The sequence below is a fragment of the Staurois parvus genome, unplaced genomic scaffold (assembly GCF_062004578.1).
Source record: "Staurois parvus isolate SC_StPar_1 unplaced genomic scaffold, SC_StPar_1.0 ptg000011l, whole genome shotgun sequence".
In the NCBI taxonomy this organism is placed as follows: domain Eukaryota; kingdom Metazoa; phylum Chordata; class Amphibia; order Anura; family Ranidae; genus Staurois; species Staurois parvus.
This window is the reverse complement of record NW_028317807.1, coordinates 28,627,182-28,649,060: the sequence shown is the minus strand read 5'-3', so window position 1 is coordinate 28,649,060 and position 21,879 is coordinate 28,627,182. Positions and strand designations below refer to the sequence as shown.

Below are 21,879 nucleotides of genomic sequence, written 5' to 3'. Positions count from 1 at the left end.
ACGGATGGAGACAAGCTAAACGGGAAGGGACAAGATACCATCTTGTCATCGTTTTGAGGGCTGATTCCAGAGAGAGGATATTAATGGAGCATGTGGTCAATGTTGACCATATCTGTGTTTAATACACTATTTTTTTTTGCAAGATAAAACCAGAATCATCTCCTTCTATTTGCTTGCATACTGTCCTGAAGCTAACGACTTTCTACAAAACACGTAAAAGTCTACATTTTGAATGTTTTGTGAATAAATAGTCATACAAGGATGGGGGGGGGTCAGGGAATGTACAATTCACAAAGGCAATGCAGTTGAGTTGTCCAGAAAAAGCAACTCTCAATCTGGGAGGGAAACTAGGAGCTCGGTTTTGGAAAGGTATAATTTGAGGAAGTGGAGTGACAGCCAATCCGATATGTTGTTCAGTAGACTAGTGATTCGGGCAGAGACTGAAGGGGTGAGGCGAGGGGTAGAGAGATAGATTTGCGTGTCGTCGGCATAGAGATGGTAGTTGAAGCCATGAGAGTGTATCAGTTGGCCAAGGGAGGAGGTGTAGATGGAGAAGAGAAGGGGCCCGAGGACAGAACCTTGAGGGACCCCAACAGAGAGAGGGAGTGAGGGGGAGGTGGCAGCGTTATAAATAACACTGAAGGAGCGCTGTGATAGATAGGAAGAGAGCCAGGAGAGAGCGGAGTCTCTGAGGCCAAGAGAGTGTAGTATGAAGTTTGTACTTTTACACAACACCAAATGCAGCTTAAAAGCCCAAGCATGTAATTTTAAGGATTGACGTTTTACTCTTGTCAACCTCAAAGTCACAATAACATGACCCTCTCCCCACTATATGATAGATTAAATTTGTTTGTATTCTTAAATGTCCCCCATTGCAGTGACCATCTTCCCATGCTCTTTTTTTACAACAGTTTATCAGCCGTGATACGTTCATCCCTGCTGGAGAATCCAAAGGGACCCAATAATAATTATTAAGTGTGAATGTTTAAGAGAATTTATGGTGTGCCTTAATGCTCTGAATGGACAAAAAAAGTGTGATTTTGAGTTACTTTTTAAATATGTTAGAGGGATAAAAAAATACACCAAATAGAACTTTTACCTGCCACACCATCTTCACGAACATCTCCATCCTCCATGAGGTGAACAATCGGCAGGACAGCAGCACAGATGCATGCTGGGAACACAGGCTGTGGTGGCTGGGACACATGATGATTTGCAGTATGCTCTGTAGCATGTTCTTCATCTGGTTAACAAAGAGAAAATGTTTCTGCAATTTGTTCTCATTATACCACTGGAAATGTATGAATGTGGTACTAATAAAAGCTGAGACTGACCTTCAGCACTGACTGCAGAGCGTATTGACCACACAGAGCCACGGCGAAAAGAGTAGTTACGGTGAGACGTGCTTGAGGTGCAGGATGGACTCACTGATAGGCGACGGGAATTCAGGTTGGCGGTTTCTTCTACTGGCAATCAAAATTGAAGAGGTGAAACCTGCCCTATCTGACCAGTGAATTTTGAATAGTGCACAATAATGACCTCTGTCAACAGCTAGTCTTTCAATGTGATAGCTATGAATCAACATTCATTACTAATATGTAAACTTAACCTAAACATATAAAAGCATGCTAGTGCAAAATAAAGTGTAAATCCAGCCAAAACTTTTTTTCATTTTGGATAGATGGGAACAACTCTCCCCATTTGTGAGATTTTCATACACTTCCTAACTCTAGCAACACAACAGGACAACAGTTGTCATCAGAACATGATTGAAGATATTGTTTGAAGATATCCCCTCTACTCCTGTTCTAGTGACAACCATAGCATTTTGGATTCCACATCAAAATGTCTTCCATTGACTGTGGTCGCTGGCACAAATAATGAGGCTATATTACCCCAGTAGGGGACACAAATAAAAATTTTAATTAGGTTCTAACCCTACTTGACTCTATCCAAATCTAGTAAAAACTATTTGGCTGACGTTGGACTTTAAACTCTGAGAATTTGAGATGCATGTATCCTTACAAATTCCAACTTCATTCTTCCTTTTACATGAATATGATAATTTGGAACCCTCACATGTACTGCATTTAGTTAAAAGATATAAAGCACATCATAATTTCATTTTTTATAGATAATTTATACGTGCAGTTCTTTGAACTCTCTTCTTAGTATCATATAAAGCTTTTTGACTAGTTGACAAAGATAAGACTTTATGGGGTAGTAATGGTATATGTTTGTTTTTACAAATTTTACAGTGTGTATATGCACCAAGCACACCTTCCTCCTCCTGTTCTGCGCTAGGAGAACAGGTTGGTTCATAGCAAGCCTCCTGTGTGACCGGTATTGCAGTGATCAGACTGGCCTCCCTCCCCAACCTCTTCTTTTCTTCTTCCTGCTGTAGGTTCTTGAGAATATGTTCAGCCCTCTGGTGGGATCGGGACACAGCACGAGCAGAGAATGATTTCTAGAGTTAAAATATTGTAAGAGCACATTCCATTATACAAAGTTATAATATTATCATTAAACTAAGCACTAAGGAAGAGAATGAGGCACTATCTATACAAAAGACAGTCCTCTGTTGTATCATTTCACCACCACCACCACCACCACCACATGACTTACATATAGGAGATAACTGTGTGTATGTCAGTTACTTACAGACTGGTCCTCACTAATTGGGTCCTGTACGCTTCCACTATTCTGTGGAACCCAGGGTGGATCAAACATTGGTACTGATGGCATACCCAAGATGGGAGAGGGTAAAGTAAAGTTTATGCTGGGAGGAGGGATCTGTAAATTTAGATTAATAATAGTCATCATTTGAACAATGCCATATGATCACATTACTGCATCTTAGTCAAACAGTGTGATATTTTGAACCTTATAGATCTGTTGGGCTCCCTCTTCCATTCTTGGCCAGACTTGATATCTGAACCTCCAGAGTGTGTGGAACTTTAGAATAGCATTCAGCCTCTGCCCTGTTTCTGGGTGCTGGAATTCTGATGTTAACATCTCAGAGACAGCATCTGGTACCTTGACAGCACAAAGCAAGAACATGGCAGCTGCAAGAAAGCAAGGGGTATTTAATACACCATATACATTAGCAACAATGATTTATTTTATTACAGAATTTCCTAGTTTAAACCCAGTGCCACAAACAGACATAAAGATATTTTGTAAAATAAGCTGTGGAAGATGATATCCAAATGGTATTCTTCTCTGTTTCTCTGTAGAGAAAGGAGAAAGATCGAGGAAGGAGGTGTTGATTCCTTTAAAAAGGAAAGGAAAAAATGAGGCTACAGGCATAAAATAGTTAAAGTGGAAGTTCAGGCAAAACCTAACTAAGGCTACACCTACTCTCACCCACATTCTAAGCCTATTCTATCTAAACCTGTAAAGAAAAGATCTGTGTACTTACCTATTCTGAAGCCACTCCATTTAAATTACATGATCAGCTTCAATGTAAAGGAGGGACAGCCAACAATGGATACCCCATAGAAAGCCTATGGGTGATGTCATCTCCCAGATATTTCCAACCATTGTCGGCGATCTCTCCTGTACAGAGAAGCTGCCACTGACAGCTGATCCTGAGACCGGACCGGAGCAGCTTCAGAATAGGAAAGTATACAGATATTTTCTTTACAGGGTTAGACAGAATAGCCTTGGAATGGGGGTGGGAGTAGGTTTTTCCTGAACCTCCGCTTAAACACTTGTGTACTATATTAACTTCAGTCCCAATTTTTTCTTTGTTGTTTTTTTTTTCATATGGGAAGGGTTAACATTTCTGTGAGATTTTTATCTGTCTGTGACCCTGTTAGGGAGATCTTCCCTTACATAGTTACATAGTTAGTCTGGCTGAAAAAAGACAAAAGTCCATCCAGTTCAACCATTAAAAAAAAAAAAAGTTATAATCGTATACCCACAGTTGATCCAGAGGAAGGCAAAAAAAAACCCAGCAAAGCATGATCCAATATGCTCCTGCAAGGAAAAACATTCCTTCCTGATCCCCCGAGAGGCAATTGGATATTCCCCGGATCAACTTTACCTATAAATGTTAGTATCCAGTTATATTCTGTGTATCTAAGAAAGAATCCAGACCTTTTTTAAAGCAATCCACTGAGCTGGCCAGAACCAACTCTTGAGGGAGTCTATTCCACATTTTCCCAGCTCTCACTGTGAAGAAACCTTTCCGTGTCTGGAGATTACATTTCTTTTCCTCCATACGTAAAGAGTGCCCCCTTGTCCTCTGTGATGACCTCAGGGTGAATAACTCTACACTGAGTTCACTATATGAACCACTAATGTATTTATACATGGTGATCATATTCCCCCTTAATATCCTCTTCTCAAGAGAGAATAAATTCAGTTCCTCTAATCTTCCCTCATAGCTGAGCTCCTCCATACCTCCTATCAGTGTGGTTGCCCTTCTCTGCACTTTCTCCAGTTCTTACTTCCTATCCTGGTGAAGATTGCACTAGAAATTATAGTGGGGTGTTAATGGGATGGGTGTTAAGGATAATACCCCTGTTCCTACTGTATATCCTCTATTGTATAAAAACAAAAGTGCACTAAAGGCTTATTGCACCTGTTTAGCTTTACATCCCCAGACAGTATGCTCCCATCTGCCTGTTGGCTCAACTTTTCAGTGTTCACTTGCCCCCAGAGGTCCTGTTCAATGTTATATTCTCCTTGTGTGTCTCTGCTCCTCTCCTCCTCTGTTCCTGTTGCCTGTCAAGATATTCAAACAGCTGCTGCATCTGTTTGTATTCCAGTGCTGTTCAACTGATAAACTCCGACCTGGCTTTTTCAATCAAGGAATATCAGGTGGTAGGTGGCTGGCAGGACCACCCATAGAGTAAATTTTAGCCTGTTTATCAGGAATCGGGCAAAGTTCAATCAGTGTATGGCCAGCCTAAGTCACAGAATACAGCCATATAGCACTCAGTCACACTCAATCCTTTTTCCTTCACAGTAAAAATAATAAAACTTTATTTTAAAAAGGCAAAGTAATATACACTAAAGCAGGGGTCCTCAAACTACGGCCCGCAGACCACATGCGGCCCGCCAAGCATATTTATCCGGCCCGCCGGCAGGGGACACTAAGTACAGGGGCGAACAGGGGCTGCTGTCTCTTACCTGGCTCCGGTCCCAGTCACCGGTGATTGGGCGCCAGTACTGTAGCACAGGAAAGGCACACAGGCGGCCAATCACCGGCGAGGAGGCAGAGCCGAGCGGCCCCGCGAAAATCAAGGGAGGGAGAGACCGAAGTGAAGGAAGGAGAACAGCTGACCGCCCGGTAAGTGTGCCGTGCAGATGGTACTGCTGCAACCAGGTATGCTGGCTGCAGCAGCACCATGCTGGAACAGGGGTCGGCTAGTTAAGTGTCATTGCTGTCAGTGGGAGGAATAGTGCCCCATCATTGGTGTCACTGTTAATAATGATGGGGCATTATTCCTCCCACTGACACCAATGATGGGGCACTATTCCTCCCCCCACTGACACCAATGATGGGGCACTATTCCTCCCCCCACTGACACCAACGATGGGGCACTATTCCACCCCCCCCCCCCACTGGCACCAATGACATACTATTCCTCCCACTGACACCAATGATGGGGTACTATTCCTCCCACTGATACCAATGATGGGACACTATTTCGCTCCATAAGACACACTTGGGGGGAAATGTCTGTGCGCCTTATAGAGCGGCCGGCCCAGTATTCCTACCGCCGTTGTATGTCCGCAGTCTCTGAACAAATGCGGATACAGTACAGGAGATAACCATAGTTTTTTTTTTAAAACTATAGTCCGGCCCTCCAACGGTCTGAGGGACAGTGAAGTGGCCCCCCTGTTTAAAAAGTTTGAGGACCCCTGCACTAAAGAATGCCCGCTTTTCACTTCTTTCCACCTATTTCTCACACATCCTATCTGTACATTGTGTACAATCTCATAGCATCCTCGCCCCACAACCTCTCAAACATTGGGTGCAATGTCATACCCTCTGCACTCCTCTTCTACACATACTACCCATCATTAACCTCTTCACGCCAGTCGCACACAAATGTGTGGCCTTCCGGCGTCTGGGCCTAGACGGAAAGGGCCAGTACTCACGGAACGGTCACGGTCTGCTCTTTCAATCCGGACCTTTCCCGATCATGTGACCGCCGTGATGATGCATCACGGCGGTCATATGATCCCTAAACCCCGCCCATCCCCCCTCCTGGCCTCTGAAACTCTTAAAGGTCTGGGAGGCGCCGGCGGGAAGGGGTTAAACCATATACACTTCTCTCCTATACATACTGCCCACAGTCATATTCCATGCAATTATTTTCCATACATGCTGCCCACTGTCATACCTTCACAATCTTATCCCTCTTTGTACATACTGCTTAAGGCTATCCCCTCAGCACTTCAACCAGGGCTGCGGATAAGGGGGTACCACCAATCCACCTGTGTGGGGCCCAGGCCAGTGGGGGGGGGCTCTGGCAGCTGAGTGAATTGTATGTGGGCAGGGAGGGTGATCGGCATGATGGGGGAACATTTACAGGAACTGGTTCCCTGTATGGCTCTCTCTGCATCATCTGAAAGCTGGATTCTTCTCCTCTGTCTCCCGCTGGTTTTCAGCTGCAGCAGAGACATCCATACAGGGGATCAGTTACAAGAATTGTCCCTCTCCCCCACCCACCAAGCCGATGACCCTCCCTGTGCTCATCTGATATTCACCTAGTTGCCTGGGCCTCCACAGTTCCAGCTTCCCTCCTCTCCTTCTCACCGGCAGCTGCAAAGACACGATAGGATCTTTCATGATGGAGAGAGGGGAAAGGGTCTGGTAATTTTATTACATTAACCAGCCCCTTCCTTTCCTGAATGAACACAATACGTGATCACTACTGTTCAATCACTGTGTTTGTTCATAACTGAAGCATAATAAACTGTATTTCTTTAATGAGGGGGGCCCTGTCAGGTTGGCTGTATGGTTTCTAACAGCAGCTCTGACTTCAACCACACACACGCTACCTGCTGTCATATCCTCCACACTGTTCTCTTGCACATACTGCCCCCTCTCATACTTCCACACTCCTCACCTTCACAGCTACTGCCAGTTAATATTATATCTGTAATATCCCCAAAATTGCCTGTTCTGAAATAAGCACACTTTTTTAGTTAGAATAAAATGGCAAACAAGGACAAAATGAAACAGGTTTTCCAGGATAAGTAAGACTAATGAAGCTTTGCTCATATCTTAGCTGTCTGGCCTTCTAAAAACCTTCCTTTAAAGAGCAAAGTATCACATTTACTTATTAGAGTAAGATAATTCCACATCCCTGGAAATTTTTCAAAAGTACAGAAAATAAAATGATTTATCCTTACCAGTACTGTCCTAGCTAGGAACCATGATCAGTGCTAACATGTTGAGTCCTAAGGCATAGTTGTGCTAAAATATTCTAAAATGTTAACCATACTCAGGATGTTTAAAAGAGAAGTGCAGGATTAAAAAAAAAAAACAATTATACTCACCTAGGTGGATGCAGTATCGGTCCAATGCTGCACCTGTCCCATTAAAGGATAAATTCACCTTTGGGAACATGTTTTTTGGGTGGAACATATAACATGTTCCCATAGCCTCAAATTTGACAGATAGTACAGGGAGACTTCTCTCTGTACCATCTGTCTGAGGGGGGGCGGTCTAAAAACGGGTGGAATATGTAAGATGTTCCCAAAGGTGAACTTATCCTTTAAGCAGTATAGCCTCTTGACTTGGTAAATTATTGCAAAAGATTTATGTAAGAGAGAGGTTAGTGGATTTTTATATTGAATCCACGCCAGTTTACACTGAGTGTAATTTTCCATGTTTACCACGAGATATCCCCACCAGCTATACCCCTAAATAGTGATAGTATACTTGGGAGGTTTACATTTTTTAATATTTTGGCATTATAGCATTTATATTTTATTAGGTGTATGTCAGGCCAATAACTTTGTTATGCACATTACAACCTGACTGCAATCTACTTTAGATCTGCCAACAAATATGTACTGCAAGAGGTTTCTGTATACAAATTGATTGGCCAGTTAAAGTGGATGTTCAGGCAAAACCTAACTAAGGTTAAACCTACTCCTTCCCCCATTCTAAGGCTAATCTATCTAACCCTGTAAAGAAAGGATCTGTAGACTTACCTATTTTGAAGCTGCTCCTGTCTGGTCCCAGGATCAGCAGCTTCTATGTAGAGGAGGGGCAGCCAACAACAGATGCCTTACAGTAGGTCTATGGGTGATGTCATCGGCCATTTCCAGCGACCTCTCCTGTACAGAGAAGCAACTGCTGGAGACCAGAGTGGCTTCACATTATGTAAGTATCCAGATCTTTTCTTTACAGGGTTAGATAGAATAGGCTTAGAGTAGGGGTGGAAGTAGGTTTAGACTTGAATTATTTATTACAGGTACTTATAGAGCACTGTCAATTTATGCAATGCTTTACATATGTATTGTACATTCACATCAGTCCCTAACCCTCAAGGGGCATACAATCTAAGGTCCCTAACTCACATTCATACATACACATACTAGGGCCAATTTAGACAAGAGCCAATTCACCTACCAACACAACGAACACTTTACTCCTGCGCTAGGAAAGGACTCAGTAGACCCAATAGGAATGTTCTGGAATTTTCTGGAATATGCACTGCTTGCTGCCCTCAACAGACCGGGGTGGTCCGAATACACTGGATACAAATGGAGAAACAGAAAAAGGGCGCACTGACCTAGTGCATTATTGTTTAAAATAATTTATTAAAGAAACAAAAATAGGTATCATACTCACAATGGACATAATAACACAGGCATGTCAAACTGAACAAGATGTATGATCCAACCAACTGTCTAACGCGTTTCGAGGACAGAACCTCTTCCTCAGAGCCAACCTCTGGCTCTGAGGAAGAGGTTGTGTCCTTGAAACGCGTTAGCCAGTTGGTCATCCAGGGTTCCATCGTATGGACTCAGATGTTGTTTGGATCATACATCTTGTTCAGTTTGACATGCCTGTGTTATTATGTTCATTGTAAGTATGATACCTATTTTTGTTTCTTTAATAAATTATTTTAAACGATAATGCACTAGTTCGGTCCGCCCTTTTTCTGTTTCTCCGTTTGTATCCAATTCACCTACCAGCCTATCTTTGGAGTGTGGGAGGAAACCTATGCAGATACAGGGAGAATATGCAAACTCCAGGGCAGGTGGTGCTGTGGTTGGGATTTGAACCAACAACCCTAGTACTGCCAGGCAAAAGTGCTAACTATTTAGCCACTGTGCTGCCCGTTAGGTTTTGCCTGAACTTCCACTTTAAGTTGGTCCTCAAATTACAATGTATTGGTAAAAGGTTAGAGATCCTGGATACTCAAAACGGATACCAGCAAAAATGTCTCACAAAGGTTGGGGGTAAACCTCAACTCCAATTTAGTGTAGCTTATTTTTAACTTCCTTGGGTTTCTTGGTGTCTTGGTCCTTTAATAGCAGGTAAATCAGATCTATGACCCTGTGATAGCAGTCACAGTCTCTTCCTAATTCTCAATGGACCTTTCACTGTGAACAGTTGATGCCCCTGACCTGTTCAGAGCAGCCAGGTACTGTAAAGCAGTAATAAAACCCAAAAACAAACATTTATTGTATTGCAGCTTACCAATTTCTAGATGTGGTGGCTGCATTAGTTTTCTAGCTTTCTTTTATTTATTGTCACCTGGTAATGTGGCCTGTAAGTCTGTTGTTTTTCAACAGATCAAGCTCTTCCTGCAGATGTAACAATTAAAGTGTTGAGACAATCCATTTACAGTACCACTGACAGGTGTGCTTACAAATATAGACTTTTTTATTTACTTAAAGTGTTACTAAACCCAGGACCCTGCATCCACTATATCTGGTCTCCCACAGTACACACTGCATGGAAATGCAATTATTTTAGTAAATTTAAACTGCTAAATACATTTTCTCACCAGCAGTTAGAGCAGTCTTGAGACTTCAGCTGAGCAACGGTGAAAGCTTGTAGGAGGGGTTTTCTTGCAAAACCCCTGACCTCTGTCTGGACAGTGCTGATTGGCCCTGTGCTGATCAAATGCAATCTCCCAAGAAAAAAAAACCTCTCTAACAATACTCACCAAACTGAGCATGTGCAGAAGAGCTACAAGTTCAGTCTGTCTTATCAGCGTGGACATTTGAACAAGAGGAGGGGCAGAGAAGACAGGATCAAACAGCCTTTTTACACAATGCAGAGGATTAACCCCTTAGGTTCCACAGTGAGTATAAAAAGCATGCTTTACTGCATATACAGACTGATTTTACTGTTGTGGGTTTAGTAACACTTTAAGTAAAACCTTTACACCAAAAGTTTATTTAAATATAGTTTGCTGTAACTGTTTAGAAAGTGTTAGCTAGAGTTTGGCTTCAATTTGTTACTGTATTCAATTTATTCTATTAGTACATATAATACACCCCCCCCAAGACTGACAATGCTGCTGTCTAAAGGTGTCTCTGTTGCTCCTCCATCCAGAGTGTAGGCACCCTAATACGGGAGATGTGTTACTGGCTAGATCACTAGGTGAAAACAGAGGGAAGAAAGCCAAACTAATGCAGCCAACACAACTAGTGATTAGTAAACAGTAATATATAAAAATGTTGGTTTGTGGTTTAATATTGCCTTTGTTGGAGATTTTCCAATTAAAAAAAAATTGAAATTTGTATATATCTTGTGTGAAAACATTATTAAATAGATTCTTTTAATTATAGATGAATTTCTATATTTTCTCACTTAACTGTCTATGTGGCTCCCACAACACTGGTTTGGATCTACAGTAAATATACTGAGTAACTCATTTAATATATGGCTATATTTAGATTGTTTATACCTGTGATTTATACCTGTGATTCTGATTTTGCATTATTTTTAATACACAGACATTTATACTGTTTTTTGTATCCCAATCTGATTTTGTGCTGAATGGGCAGCCTGTCTTGCTGAGTTTCCTCTAATAGCTCCTGGGAGCAGCTCTTACTCAGCAGTTGGGGACACTTCCATATATCAAAATAATGCTTCCACTTCCATTTAGTTTTTTCATCAAAGAGACCCTGTCACCACATTAAAATCCCACAGTTCTACAATTAAAGTGGTTGTGAACCCTTACCTATACCCAATAACGTGAATGGCCTCAGATGATACAGAGAAGTAAAGCAAATCCTCCGACATAAATTGTATAGTGGTAGCTGCAGTGTACAAGAGCTCTGAGAGCTGATTGGAGGGAAGGAACAAAACCCCTTCACACAGCACACAAGAACAGGACTGAGCTTGTCAATCACAGGATGTGTGCTGGAGATCCCTCCCTTTTTACCTTTTGGTGTCAGGAAAACGTTCCAGAAGTCATTCATGCTGATAACAGAGGAACACTGCAGCAGAGAAAATTGACATCTATTTCTTTGGAAAAAGGCAAGTGAACAATATAGGGTTCTATAGGGAACTATAGAGGGACATGCTTTGTTCAAATTTCCTGTCTGAGGTTTACAACTATTTTAAGTACCGTAGATAAAATAGTTACATGTATACCCATTCTTTTGAAATTGTACACTTTAAGCATCTGGATAGATACACTGCAAATCTCACAGGAATTCAACACTTCCACAATTTTAGGATCTCTATTTCCTCTAGCCTCGCTCTTCTGTTTCTACTTTATGATGAAACTGATTATGATTTCTACTTTATGATGGTGAAACTGGGCACCACATCCGAAATATACAATGAACAAATTCTAACTTTTGAGGCATCACTCACAATGAAATATATAAAACAGTTTTTTTATTTTTCACAAAATGATTTTAAAGTCACAAAAGATCAATGTCAAAAACAATTTGTAGAACAATCTAACTGGATTTCTAACATTCAATCTGCATCTAACACCTCAGATACCACTGGCCAGCAATCCCTATGTATAGCAATATTAGTTCTCTTTCTATATATTTATTGCTTTAACATTCTTTCCACATCTTGTCGCTGTTTCTCCTGTGGGATGGGGGCAACTGAATGCAACATATTTGATAAGAGCTTTACAATGAACACCAATGCTACAGAAAACAGATCAGTTTATGTTGCTGTTCGTTCTTTCCGCGAGGGGATTCAGTATCAGACTATTATGGCTGCATCTTCTACACAGTAAATGTGCTTTTACTTAGGGGTCAGATTGGAGTCTTTTTGTTCTTTATGTCTGGAGTGAACCCATCAAAGTGGAGTGTCCCAAAAAAGGCAAGGAACTGAGAAATTAGCTATTACAAAGGACATTCCAGACTGCTTTTGGTGGACAGCCTTTCCTGGTCTATGACATTTTGTCCCCCTTATTTACACATAATTATTTGCTGGTATTCACCATTGCATCTCTGTACATATAGTCTGTTATGATAAATCTTAAAGTAAAGGCTTACATTTTATTTTTTTTAACATAACAGACATGGTATACGTACCTGCTCTGTGCAATGGTTTTGGGCCACTAGTGCGGGCTCACTCACACAATGGCTCCCACTGCTGTCTCTGGGCCAACGAGGAAGGAGAGACCCAGGAGAGCTTCTGCTCTCATGCACATCGCTGGATTGAGTTTGGGCTCAGGTAAGTATGGAGGGAGGGGGGCTGGGGGTGCATGCAGATGGCATTTTACCTTTGTGCATAGAATGCATTAAGGTAAATAAACTTTCTACCTTTAAAACCACTTTAAACAATGATGGTTGCTGGTAAAACCTAGTAATAAGATAGACATCTTTCAATGCAAAGAGGAACGTCTCTTACCTGCTGCTCCAGCCATGTGTTCATCCACACTCAGAAGCAGCTCCCAAGCCGCTGGTTGGATGTCGCCATACATTTCCTCTGTTAAGATTGGAGCTGCTTTAATCAGTAATGACAGGGGAGCTGGGGACAAACTCATGACCTAATTTGCACACAAAGAAGACATGTATGATTTAGAAAGTAATAAACAGATTTCAATACTAAATGAGTTAATACACTTCTGGTACCAACAACCTTTCATGAGCATACTGTTTGGGCTTGCCAGGGACCATCAGATGTCTCCCAAAACAGACTTACAGCCTTCTGTTGTGCAAGTACCTACTGATTAAATTGGCGCACATGTGGTAAACACCTTTCTTCTCTGATTGGCCAAATTCCATGAAGATTTTTCAAAAAGCTGCAAAATCTCACTTTGTGCTAATGAGGGCTTTAGATGTTGGAAGTGTAATTGTCCGATGCTCAACTGTCACATCAGGTCATCTGAATGGACAGGGTCGGATCATTCTTTGCCAACATCGATACCAAAGCACACAACATGAACTGAATTATTTTTTAGAGTAGTCAGTCCATACAAAGTGTCCAAGAATACAAATAAATCAAGTAATAAAAACGTATTCCCTGTGAAAGGGTTAATAGTTAACTAACTTTTGCTTTGTGCCTACTACCTGGTTTATTTCATTCAAGATGTTCCCTTGGGATTGAAATGCTGTTATCTATGCACACGTTTTTCCCCTGAGAAATTGCAGAAGTTACTACTCTGTTGCATTTCTGTTATGATTAGCCATGTAGTATTTTACTGAAATCTTTTTACTGTATTCTGATTGGTGCTTTGTGGAAACCGCCTGAAATATGCTGTGTTGTCATTAATTACTTTTATTACTTGAGGCCTGATCAATAATAAAGAAGTTGAATTCTGCCTCGCACATCTAGGTATTTGTGTCGCAGTGTTCCCAAAGTACTTTGAACTGTATGTCATTGTATGCAGGAAGAGGGCCCTAAATTGATGTTCCTGACACCCTGATTGCTGGGGCTGAACTTTAATGTTAGCAATAAATATAAAGTGCAGCACTTAATAAATATATCAGTAAATGAATAAATAGCAAGGTATGAGCTCATGTAGACAAAGAATTATTAATAGTTCAAAAATGGCACAAGTTATGGTTTCCTATGAGACATATATCTCAGTAAACTTGTGACTGGAATCTAAATGGAAACGGTGCGCACTCACCAGAAGCACATGGAAATTGCGCATATAGATGTAAACCACAAGGTGATGATCCGTAGTGGACAGGGTGGTGAGCTTCCCTATAGAGACTGGTCATCAAGCCTGGTTTAGTCTGAGAATCTGCTGGGTCCAGAGGTCCCATTAAGGATGGATGGGTGCTCAGCCTGGATACAGGGCTCCCTCCTCTGGATACTGGATATAGGAACTTTCCTTTAAAAGATGGCCGGGCTTCCTCGTGGCTCTTGCGGCAAATTGATGTCACGCTCTGTCAGCTCCTCCTAAGGCCTTTCGTGCTAAGGCACATCATCAGAGGGGAGGCTAGACCTCAGAGGGGAGGCTAGACCTCTAGCCTCCCCTCTGATGATGTGTCTTAGCACGAAAGGCCTTAGGAACCACGAGGAATCCCGACGGCCATCTTTTAAAGGAAAGTTCCTATATCCGGTATCCGGTATCCAGAGGAGGGAGCCCTGTATCCAGGCTGAGCGCCCATCCATCCTTAAGGGGACCGCTGGACCCAGCAGATTCTCAGACTAAACCAGGCTTGATGACCAGTCTCTAGAGGGAAGCTCACCACCCTGTCCACTACAGATCATCACCTTGTGGTTTATATCTATATGCGCAATTTCCATGCGCTTCTGGTGAGTGCGCATCCCTTCCATTTTGATTCCAGTCACAAGTTTACTGAGATATCTGCCTCATAGGAAACCATCACTTGTGCCATTTTTGAACTATTAATAATTTTTTTGTCTACAGAAGCGCATACCTTGCTATTTATTCATTTACTGATATATTTATTAAGCGCTGCACTTTATATTTATTGCTAGAGATGAGCGAATTATTCAAAAATTCGATTCGACTGATCCAGCAAATTCGTGAAAAAATTTAGATTCGAGTCGAATATATTTGCTGCGAATTTAACTTATAAAAGGGTGTTTCTAGGCTTCAGAGAGCCTTTATATTAGTGCAGAACACTGTACCTTTAATTTAAATGCCCTTGGAGTCTGCTGGGGAAGAGAAATAATACTGACAGTCAGTATGACATGCAGATGAGTGCCGTCGATCTTAGAATCACCGCACACTTCACTCATTTGGGCAGTCACGGGGCCAAAACCAGAGTGTGGAGCCACAGTGTGGCGGTGGAGGCAGCAGCAATGGGAGGCCATACAGCACCCTATGACAAAAATGGAAACCACCAGCAGTGTGAGGAGACCTGAAAGTGGCACATGGCAGAGTGTGGCGATGGAGACAGCAGCAATGGGAGGCCGTACAGGGACCCATGACACACTCTGGACCTGGCAGCAGCATGAGGAGGCGGTACAGGGGCCCATGACAGATTACGGGCCTGGCAGCAGCATGAGGAGTTGGTACGGGGGCCCATGGCAGATTACGGGCCTGGCAGCAGCAATGGGAGGCCGTACAGGGACCCATGACACTCTCTGGACCTGGCAGCAGCATGAGGAGGCGGTACAGGGGCCCATGACCGATTACGGGCCTGGCAGCAGCATGAGGAGTCGGTACGGGGGCCATTGACACACTCTGGACCTGGCAGCAGCATGAGGAGGTGGTACAGGGGCGCATGGCAGATTACGAGCCTGGCAGCAGCAACTTGGACAGGAGGACGTTCAGCTTCTGCACCGTCGGGTGCGTGCTCGCAAACTGTTGTCTCTTGGAAACGGATTCCAAGAAAGACTGCTGACGGAATCCGTGAAGAGGAGTAGCAGGAGAAGGAGCATCTGAACAAGCGGAATATGCCAACAAGCGACAACAGGGGCCCATGACAGATTATGGGCCTGGCAGCAGCATGAGGAGTCGGTACGGGGGCCCATGGTAGATTACGGGCCTGGCAGCAGCAATGGGAGGCCCGTAATCTGCCAGCACCCTATGACAAAAAATGGAACACACCAGCAGTGTGTGAGGAGACCTGAAAGTGGCACATGGCAGAGTATGGCGATGGAGACAGCAGCAATGGGAGGCCGTACAGGGACCCATGAGAGACTCTGGACCTGGCAGCAGCATGAGGAGGCGGTATAGGGGCCCATGGCAGATTAGGGGCCTGGCAGCAGCTATGGGAGGCCCGTAATCTGCCAGCACCCTATGACAAAAAATGGAACCCACCAGCAGTGTGAGGAGACCTGAAAGTGGCACATGGGAGAGTGTGGCGATGGAGACAGCAGCAATGGGAGGCCGTACAGGGACCCATGAGAGACTGTGGACCTGGCAGCAGCATGAGGAGGCGGTACAGGGGCCCATGGCAGATTAAGGCCTGGCAGCAGCAATGGGAGGCCAGTAATCTGCCAGCACCCTATGACAAAATGGAACCCTGGGCTGGGGCAGGCAGAACCGCCGTATCTTTATCACGGTTTTCCCAGGCCACCGAATGGCGACGCTGCATATGCTGATGCAACGCTGTAGTCCCAACATGGGCCCCCTGGCCACGCTTGACTTTCTGGCCACATAGTCGACATACGGCTACGTTTACTTCCTCGGGCGGCTTGACGAAAAATTGCCACACCGCCGAGTAGGAAACTTTGCCCCCGCTACTCCTCACTGGCTGACTGCTACTTCCTCCGTGCACACCGGCACCACTACTGGCCGTGGTGGTAGGCTGCAGTGGAGCTGGTGCTCTACTCCGTGGCCGTTTGCCTCCACTGACACTGCTGCGACCCTGCTGCCTCCTGGCAGCAGCAATGGGAGGCCGTACAGGGACCCATGACACACTCTGGACCTGGCAGCAGCATGAAGAGGCGGTACAGGGGCCCATGGCAGATTAGGGGCCTGGCAGCAGCAATGGGAGGCCCGTAATCTGCCAGCAACCTATGACAAAAAATGGAACACACCAGCAGTGTGAGGAGACCTGAAAGTGGCACATGGCATGAGACACTGTGGACCTGGCAGCAGCATGAGGAGGCGGTACAGGGGCCCATGGCAGATTAGGGGCCTGGCAGCAGCTATGGGAGGCCCGTAATCTGCCAGCACCCTATGACAAAAAATGGAACACACCAGCAGTGTGAGGAGACCTGAAAGTGGCACATGGCAGAGTGTGGCGATGGAGACAGCAGCAATGGGAGGCCGTACAGGGACCCATGAGAGACTGTGGACCTGGCAGCAGCATGAGGAGGCGGTACAGGGGCCCATGGCAGATTAAGGCCTGGCAGCAGCAATGGGAGGCCAGTAATCTGCCAGCACCCTATGACAAAATGGAACCCTGGGCTGGGGCAGGCAGAACCGCCGTATCTTTATCACGGTTTTCCCAGGCCACCGAATGGCGACGCTGCATATGCTGATGCAACGCTGTAGTCCCAACATGGGCCCCCTGGCCACGCTTGACTTTCTGGCCACATAGTCGACATACGGCTACGTTTACTTCCTCGGGCGGCTTGACGAAAAATTGCCACACCGCCGAGTAGGAAACTTTGCCCCCGCTACTCCTCACTGGCTGACTGCTACTTCCTCCGTGCACACCGGCACCACTACTGGCCGTGGTGGTAGGCTGCAGTGGAGCTGGTGCTCTACTCCGTGGCCGTTTGCCTCCACTGACACTGCTGCGACCCTGCTGCCTCCTGGCAGCAGCAATGGGAGGCCGTACAGGGACCCATGACACACTCTGGACCTGGCAGCAGCATGAAGAGGCGGTACAGGGGCCCATGGCAGATTAGGGGCCTGGCAGCAGCAATGGGAGGCCCGTAATCTGCCAGCAACCTATGACAAAAAATGGAACACACCAGCAGTGTGAGGAGACCTGAAAGTGGCACATGGCATGAGACACTGTGGACCTGGCAGCAGCATGAGGAGGCGGTACAGGGGCCCATGGCAGATTAGGGGCCTGGCAGCAGCTATGGGAGGCCCGTAATCTGCCAGCACCCTATGACAAAAAATGGAACACACCAGCAGTGTGAGGAGACCTGAAAGTGGCACATGGCAGAGTGTGGCGATGGAGACAGCAGCAATGGGAGGCCGTACAGGGACCCATGAGAGACTCTGGACCTGGCAGCAGCATGAGGAGGCGGTATAGGGGCCCATGGCAGATTAGGGGCCTGGCAGCAGCTATGGGAGGCCCCTAATCTGCCAGCAAACTATGACAAAAAATGGAACACACCAGCAGTGTGAGGAGACCTGAAAGTGGCACATGGCATGAGACACTGTGGACCTGGCAGCAGCATGAGGAGGCAGTAACGGGGCCCATGGCAGATTAGGGGCCTGGCAGCAGCTATGGGAGGCCCGTAATCTGACAGCACCCTATGACAAAAAATGGAACACACCAGCAGTGTGAGGAGACCTGAAAGTGGCACATGGCAGAGTGTGGTGATGGAGACAGCAGCAATGGGAGGCCGTACAGGGACCCATGAGAGACTCTGGACCTGGCAGCAGCATGAGGAGGCGGTATAGGGGCCCATGGCAGATTAGGGTCCTGGCAGCAGCTATGGGAGGCCTGTAATCTGCCAGCACCCTATGACAAAAAATGGAACATACCAGCAGTGTGAGGAGACCTGAAAGTGGCACATGGCATGAGACACTGTGGACCTGGCAGCAGCATGAGGAGGCGGTACAGGGGCCCATGGCAGACTAGGGGCCTGGCAGCAGCTATGGGAGGCCCGTAATCTGACAGCACCCTATGACAAAAAATGGAACACACCAGCAGTGTGAGGAGACCTGAAAGTGGCACATGGCAGAGTGTGGCGATGGAGACAGCAGCAATGGGAGGCCGTACAGGGACCCATGAGAGACTCTGGACCTGGGAGCAGCATGAGGAGGTGGTATAGGGGCCCATGGCAGATTAGGGGCCTGGCAGCAGCTATGGGAGGCCCGCAATCTGCCAGCACCCTATGACAAAAAATGGAACACACCAGCAGTGTGAGGAGACCTGAAAGTGGCACATGGCATGAGACACTGTGGACCTGGCAGCAGCATGAGGAGGCGGTACAGGGGCCCATGGCAAATTAAGGGCCTGGCAGCAGCTATGGGAGGCCCGTAATCTGCCAGCACCCTATGACAAAAAATGGAACACACCAGCAGTGTGTGAGGAGACCTGAAAGTGGCACATGGCAGAGTGTGGCGATGGAGACAGCAGCAATGGGAGGCCGTACAGGGACCCATGAGAGACTCTGGACCTGGCAGCAGCATGAGGAGGCGGTATAGGGGCCCATGGCAGATTAGGGGCCTGGCAGCAGCTATGGGAGGCCCGTAATCTGCCAGCACCCTATGACAAAAAATGGAACACACCAGCAGTGTGAGGAGACCTGAAAGTGGCACATGGCATGAGACACTGTGGACCTGGCAGCAGCATGAGGAGGCGGTACAGGGGCCCATGACAGATTAGGGGCTTGGCAGCAGCTATGGGAGGCCCGTAATCTGCCAGCACCCTATGACAAAAAATGGAACACACCAGCAGTGTGAGGAGACCTGAAAGTGGCACATGGCAGAGTGTGGCAATGGAGACAGCAGCAATGGGAGGCCGTACAGGGACCCATGAGAAACTCTGGACCTGGCAGCAGCATGAGGAGGCGGTATAGGGGCCCATGGCAGATTAGGGGCCTGGCAGCAGCTATGGGAGGCCCGTAATCTGCCAGCACCCTATGACAAAAAATGGAACACACCAGCAGTGTGAGGAGACCTGAAAGTGGCACATGGCATGAGACACTGTGGACCTGGCAGCAGCATGAGGAGGCGGTACAGGGGCCCATGGCAGATTAGGGGCCTGGCAGCAGCTATGGGAGGCCCGTAATCTGACAGCACCCTATGACAAAAAATGGAACACACCAGCAGTGTGAGGAGACCTGAAAGTGGCACATGGCAGAGTGTGGCGATGGAGACAGCAGCAATGGGAGGCCGTACAGGGACCCATGAGAGACTCTGGACCTGGCAGCAGCATGAGGAGGCGGTATAGGGGCCCATGGCAGATTAGGGGCCTGGCAGCAGCTATGGGAGGCCCGTAATCTGCCAGCACCCTATGACAAAAAATGGAACACACCAGCAGTGTGAGGAGACCTGAAAGTGGCACATGGCAGAGTGTGGCGATGGAGACAGCAGCAATGGGAGGCCGTACAGGGACCCATGAGAGACTCTGGACCTGGCAGCAGCATGAGGAGGCGGTATAGGGGCCCATGGCAGATTAGGGGCCTGGCAGCAGCTATGGGAGGCCCGTAATCTGCCAGCACCCTATGACAAAAAATGGAACACACCAGCAGTGTGAGGAGACCTGAAAGTGGCACATGGCATGAGACACTGTGGACCTGGCAGCAGCATGAGGAGGCGGTACAGGGGCCCATGGCAGATTAGGGGCCTGGCAGCAGCTATGGGAGGCCCGTAATCTGACAGCACCCTATGACAAAAAATGGTACACACCAGCAGTGTGAGGAGACCTGAAAGTGGCACATGGCAGAGTGTGGCGATGGAGACAGCAGCAATGGGAGGCCGTACAGGGACCCATGAGAGACTCTGGACCTGGCAGCAGCATGAGGAGGCGGTATAGGGGCCCATAGCAGATTAGGGGCCTGGCAGCAGCTATGGGAGGCCCGTAATCTGCCAGCACCCTATGACAAAAAATGGAACACACCAGCAGTGTGAGGAGACCTGAAAGTGGCACATGGCAGAGTGTGGCGATGGAGACAGCAGCAATGGGAGGCCGTACAGGGACCCATGAGAGACTCTGGACCTGGCAGCAGCATGAGGAGGCGGTATAGGGGCCCATGGCAGATTAGGGGCCTGGCAGCAGCTATGGGAGGCCCGTAATCTGCCAGCACCCTATGACAAAAAATGGAACACACCAGCAGTGTGAGGAGACCTGAAAGTGGCACATGGCAGAGTGTGGCGATGGAGACAGCAGCAATGGGAGGCCGTACAGGGACCCATGAGAGACTCTGGACTTGGCAGCAGCATGAGGAGGCGGTATAGGGGCCCATGGCAGATTAGGGGCCTGGCAGCAGTTATAGGAGGCCCGTAATCTGCCAACACCCTATGACAAAAAATGGAACACACCAGCAGTGTGAGGAGACCTGAAAGTGGCACATGTTTGGGGCATGATTCATGGCGGATTTAGTCAGTTGTGTCAGGAACTGGTGGTTTGAAATCCAGACTAATCCACGCCTGATTCATTTTCACAAATGTGAGTCTCTCCACACTTTGGGTGGACAGTCGTGTCCTCCGCGGAGTTACAATACCTCCTGCCGCACTAAACACGTGCTCCGATGCCACGCTACTGGCCGGGCATGACAGCCTTTCAAGGGCAAATTCAGCTAGTTGGGGCCAAAGGTCAAGTTTCGTTGCCCAGTAGTCAAGGGGATTGTCTACCTCGGTTGGCAGGGTGCTGTCCAAGTAGGCCCAAGCCTGTTGTTTGAGGTCCTGCTCCAGGTCCACCTGATGCTGCTGCTGCTGCTGCGGCTGGTTAGTAGTTTCCTCACTGCGCTGATGAAGAAAGCTACTCATCATCGACTGCAGACTGAGGCAGCCGCTGCTGGTGGAGCTGCCACTGCTCCTACCACCCCACCCCTCCCCTGCTGCCATGGCAGCGGAACGCGAGCGCACAGGGCCCACAGTGTCTGAGGATGGACGTTGGCGCAGAAAGGCAGAGACCAACTGACTACATAGGTGGTTTTTATAGTACGTTATTTTGGCCTCCCTCTCAGCAGGTGTGAAAAAGGCCACCATTTTTGAACGGTAGCGAGGGTCCAACAAGGTGGACAGCCAAAAGTCATCCCTCTGTCTGATGGTTATTATTCGGCTGTCGCTACGCAAGCAACCGAGCATGCTATGGGCCATTTGTGCCAAGGAATGCGAGTGACTCCCTGCCTCCATCTCCACAGCATACTGCCACGGTGCGTCTGGGTCCTCTGTCTCCTCCTCC

The 21,879-nt window shown here is 46.7% G+C and overlaps 1 protein-coding gene across 9 annotated transcripts in view; it reads right to left on the bottom strand.

Annotated features, from left to right (window-relative positions):
* Positions 1–21,879, bottom strand: part of UNC80 (unc-80 subunit of NALCN channel complex) — a 223,535-nt gene that overhangs the window by 88,321 nt on the left and 113,335 nt on the right. For 7 of the 9 annotated variants that reach the window (XM_089672076.1, XM_089672101.1, XM_089672110.1 and 4 more), the window contains exons 32-37: positions 12,818–12,956; positions 2,884–3,065; positions 2,662–2,793; positions 2,281–2,467; positions 1,335–1,466; positions 1,100–1,243 (exon numbers count right to left, since the gene is read on the bottom strand). In XM_089672076.1, the coding sequence (XP_089528202.1) occupies positions 1,100–1,243; positions 1,335–1,466; positions 2,281–2,467; positions 2,662–2,793; positions 2,884–3,065; positions 12,818–12,956 (916 nt within the window). The remainder of the gene's footprint in view (positions 1–1,099; positions 1,244–1,334; positions 1,467–2,280; positions 2,468–2,661; positions 2,794–2,883; positions 3,066–12,817; positions 12,957–21,879) is intronic. The other 2 variants (XM_089672084.1, XM_089672093.1) reach the window with 2 other exon arrangements.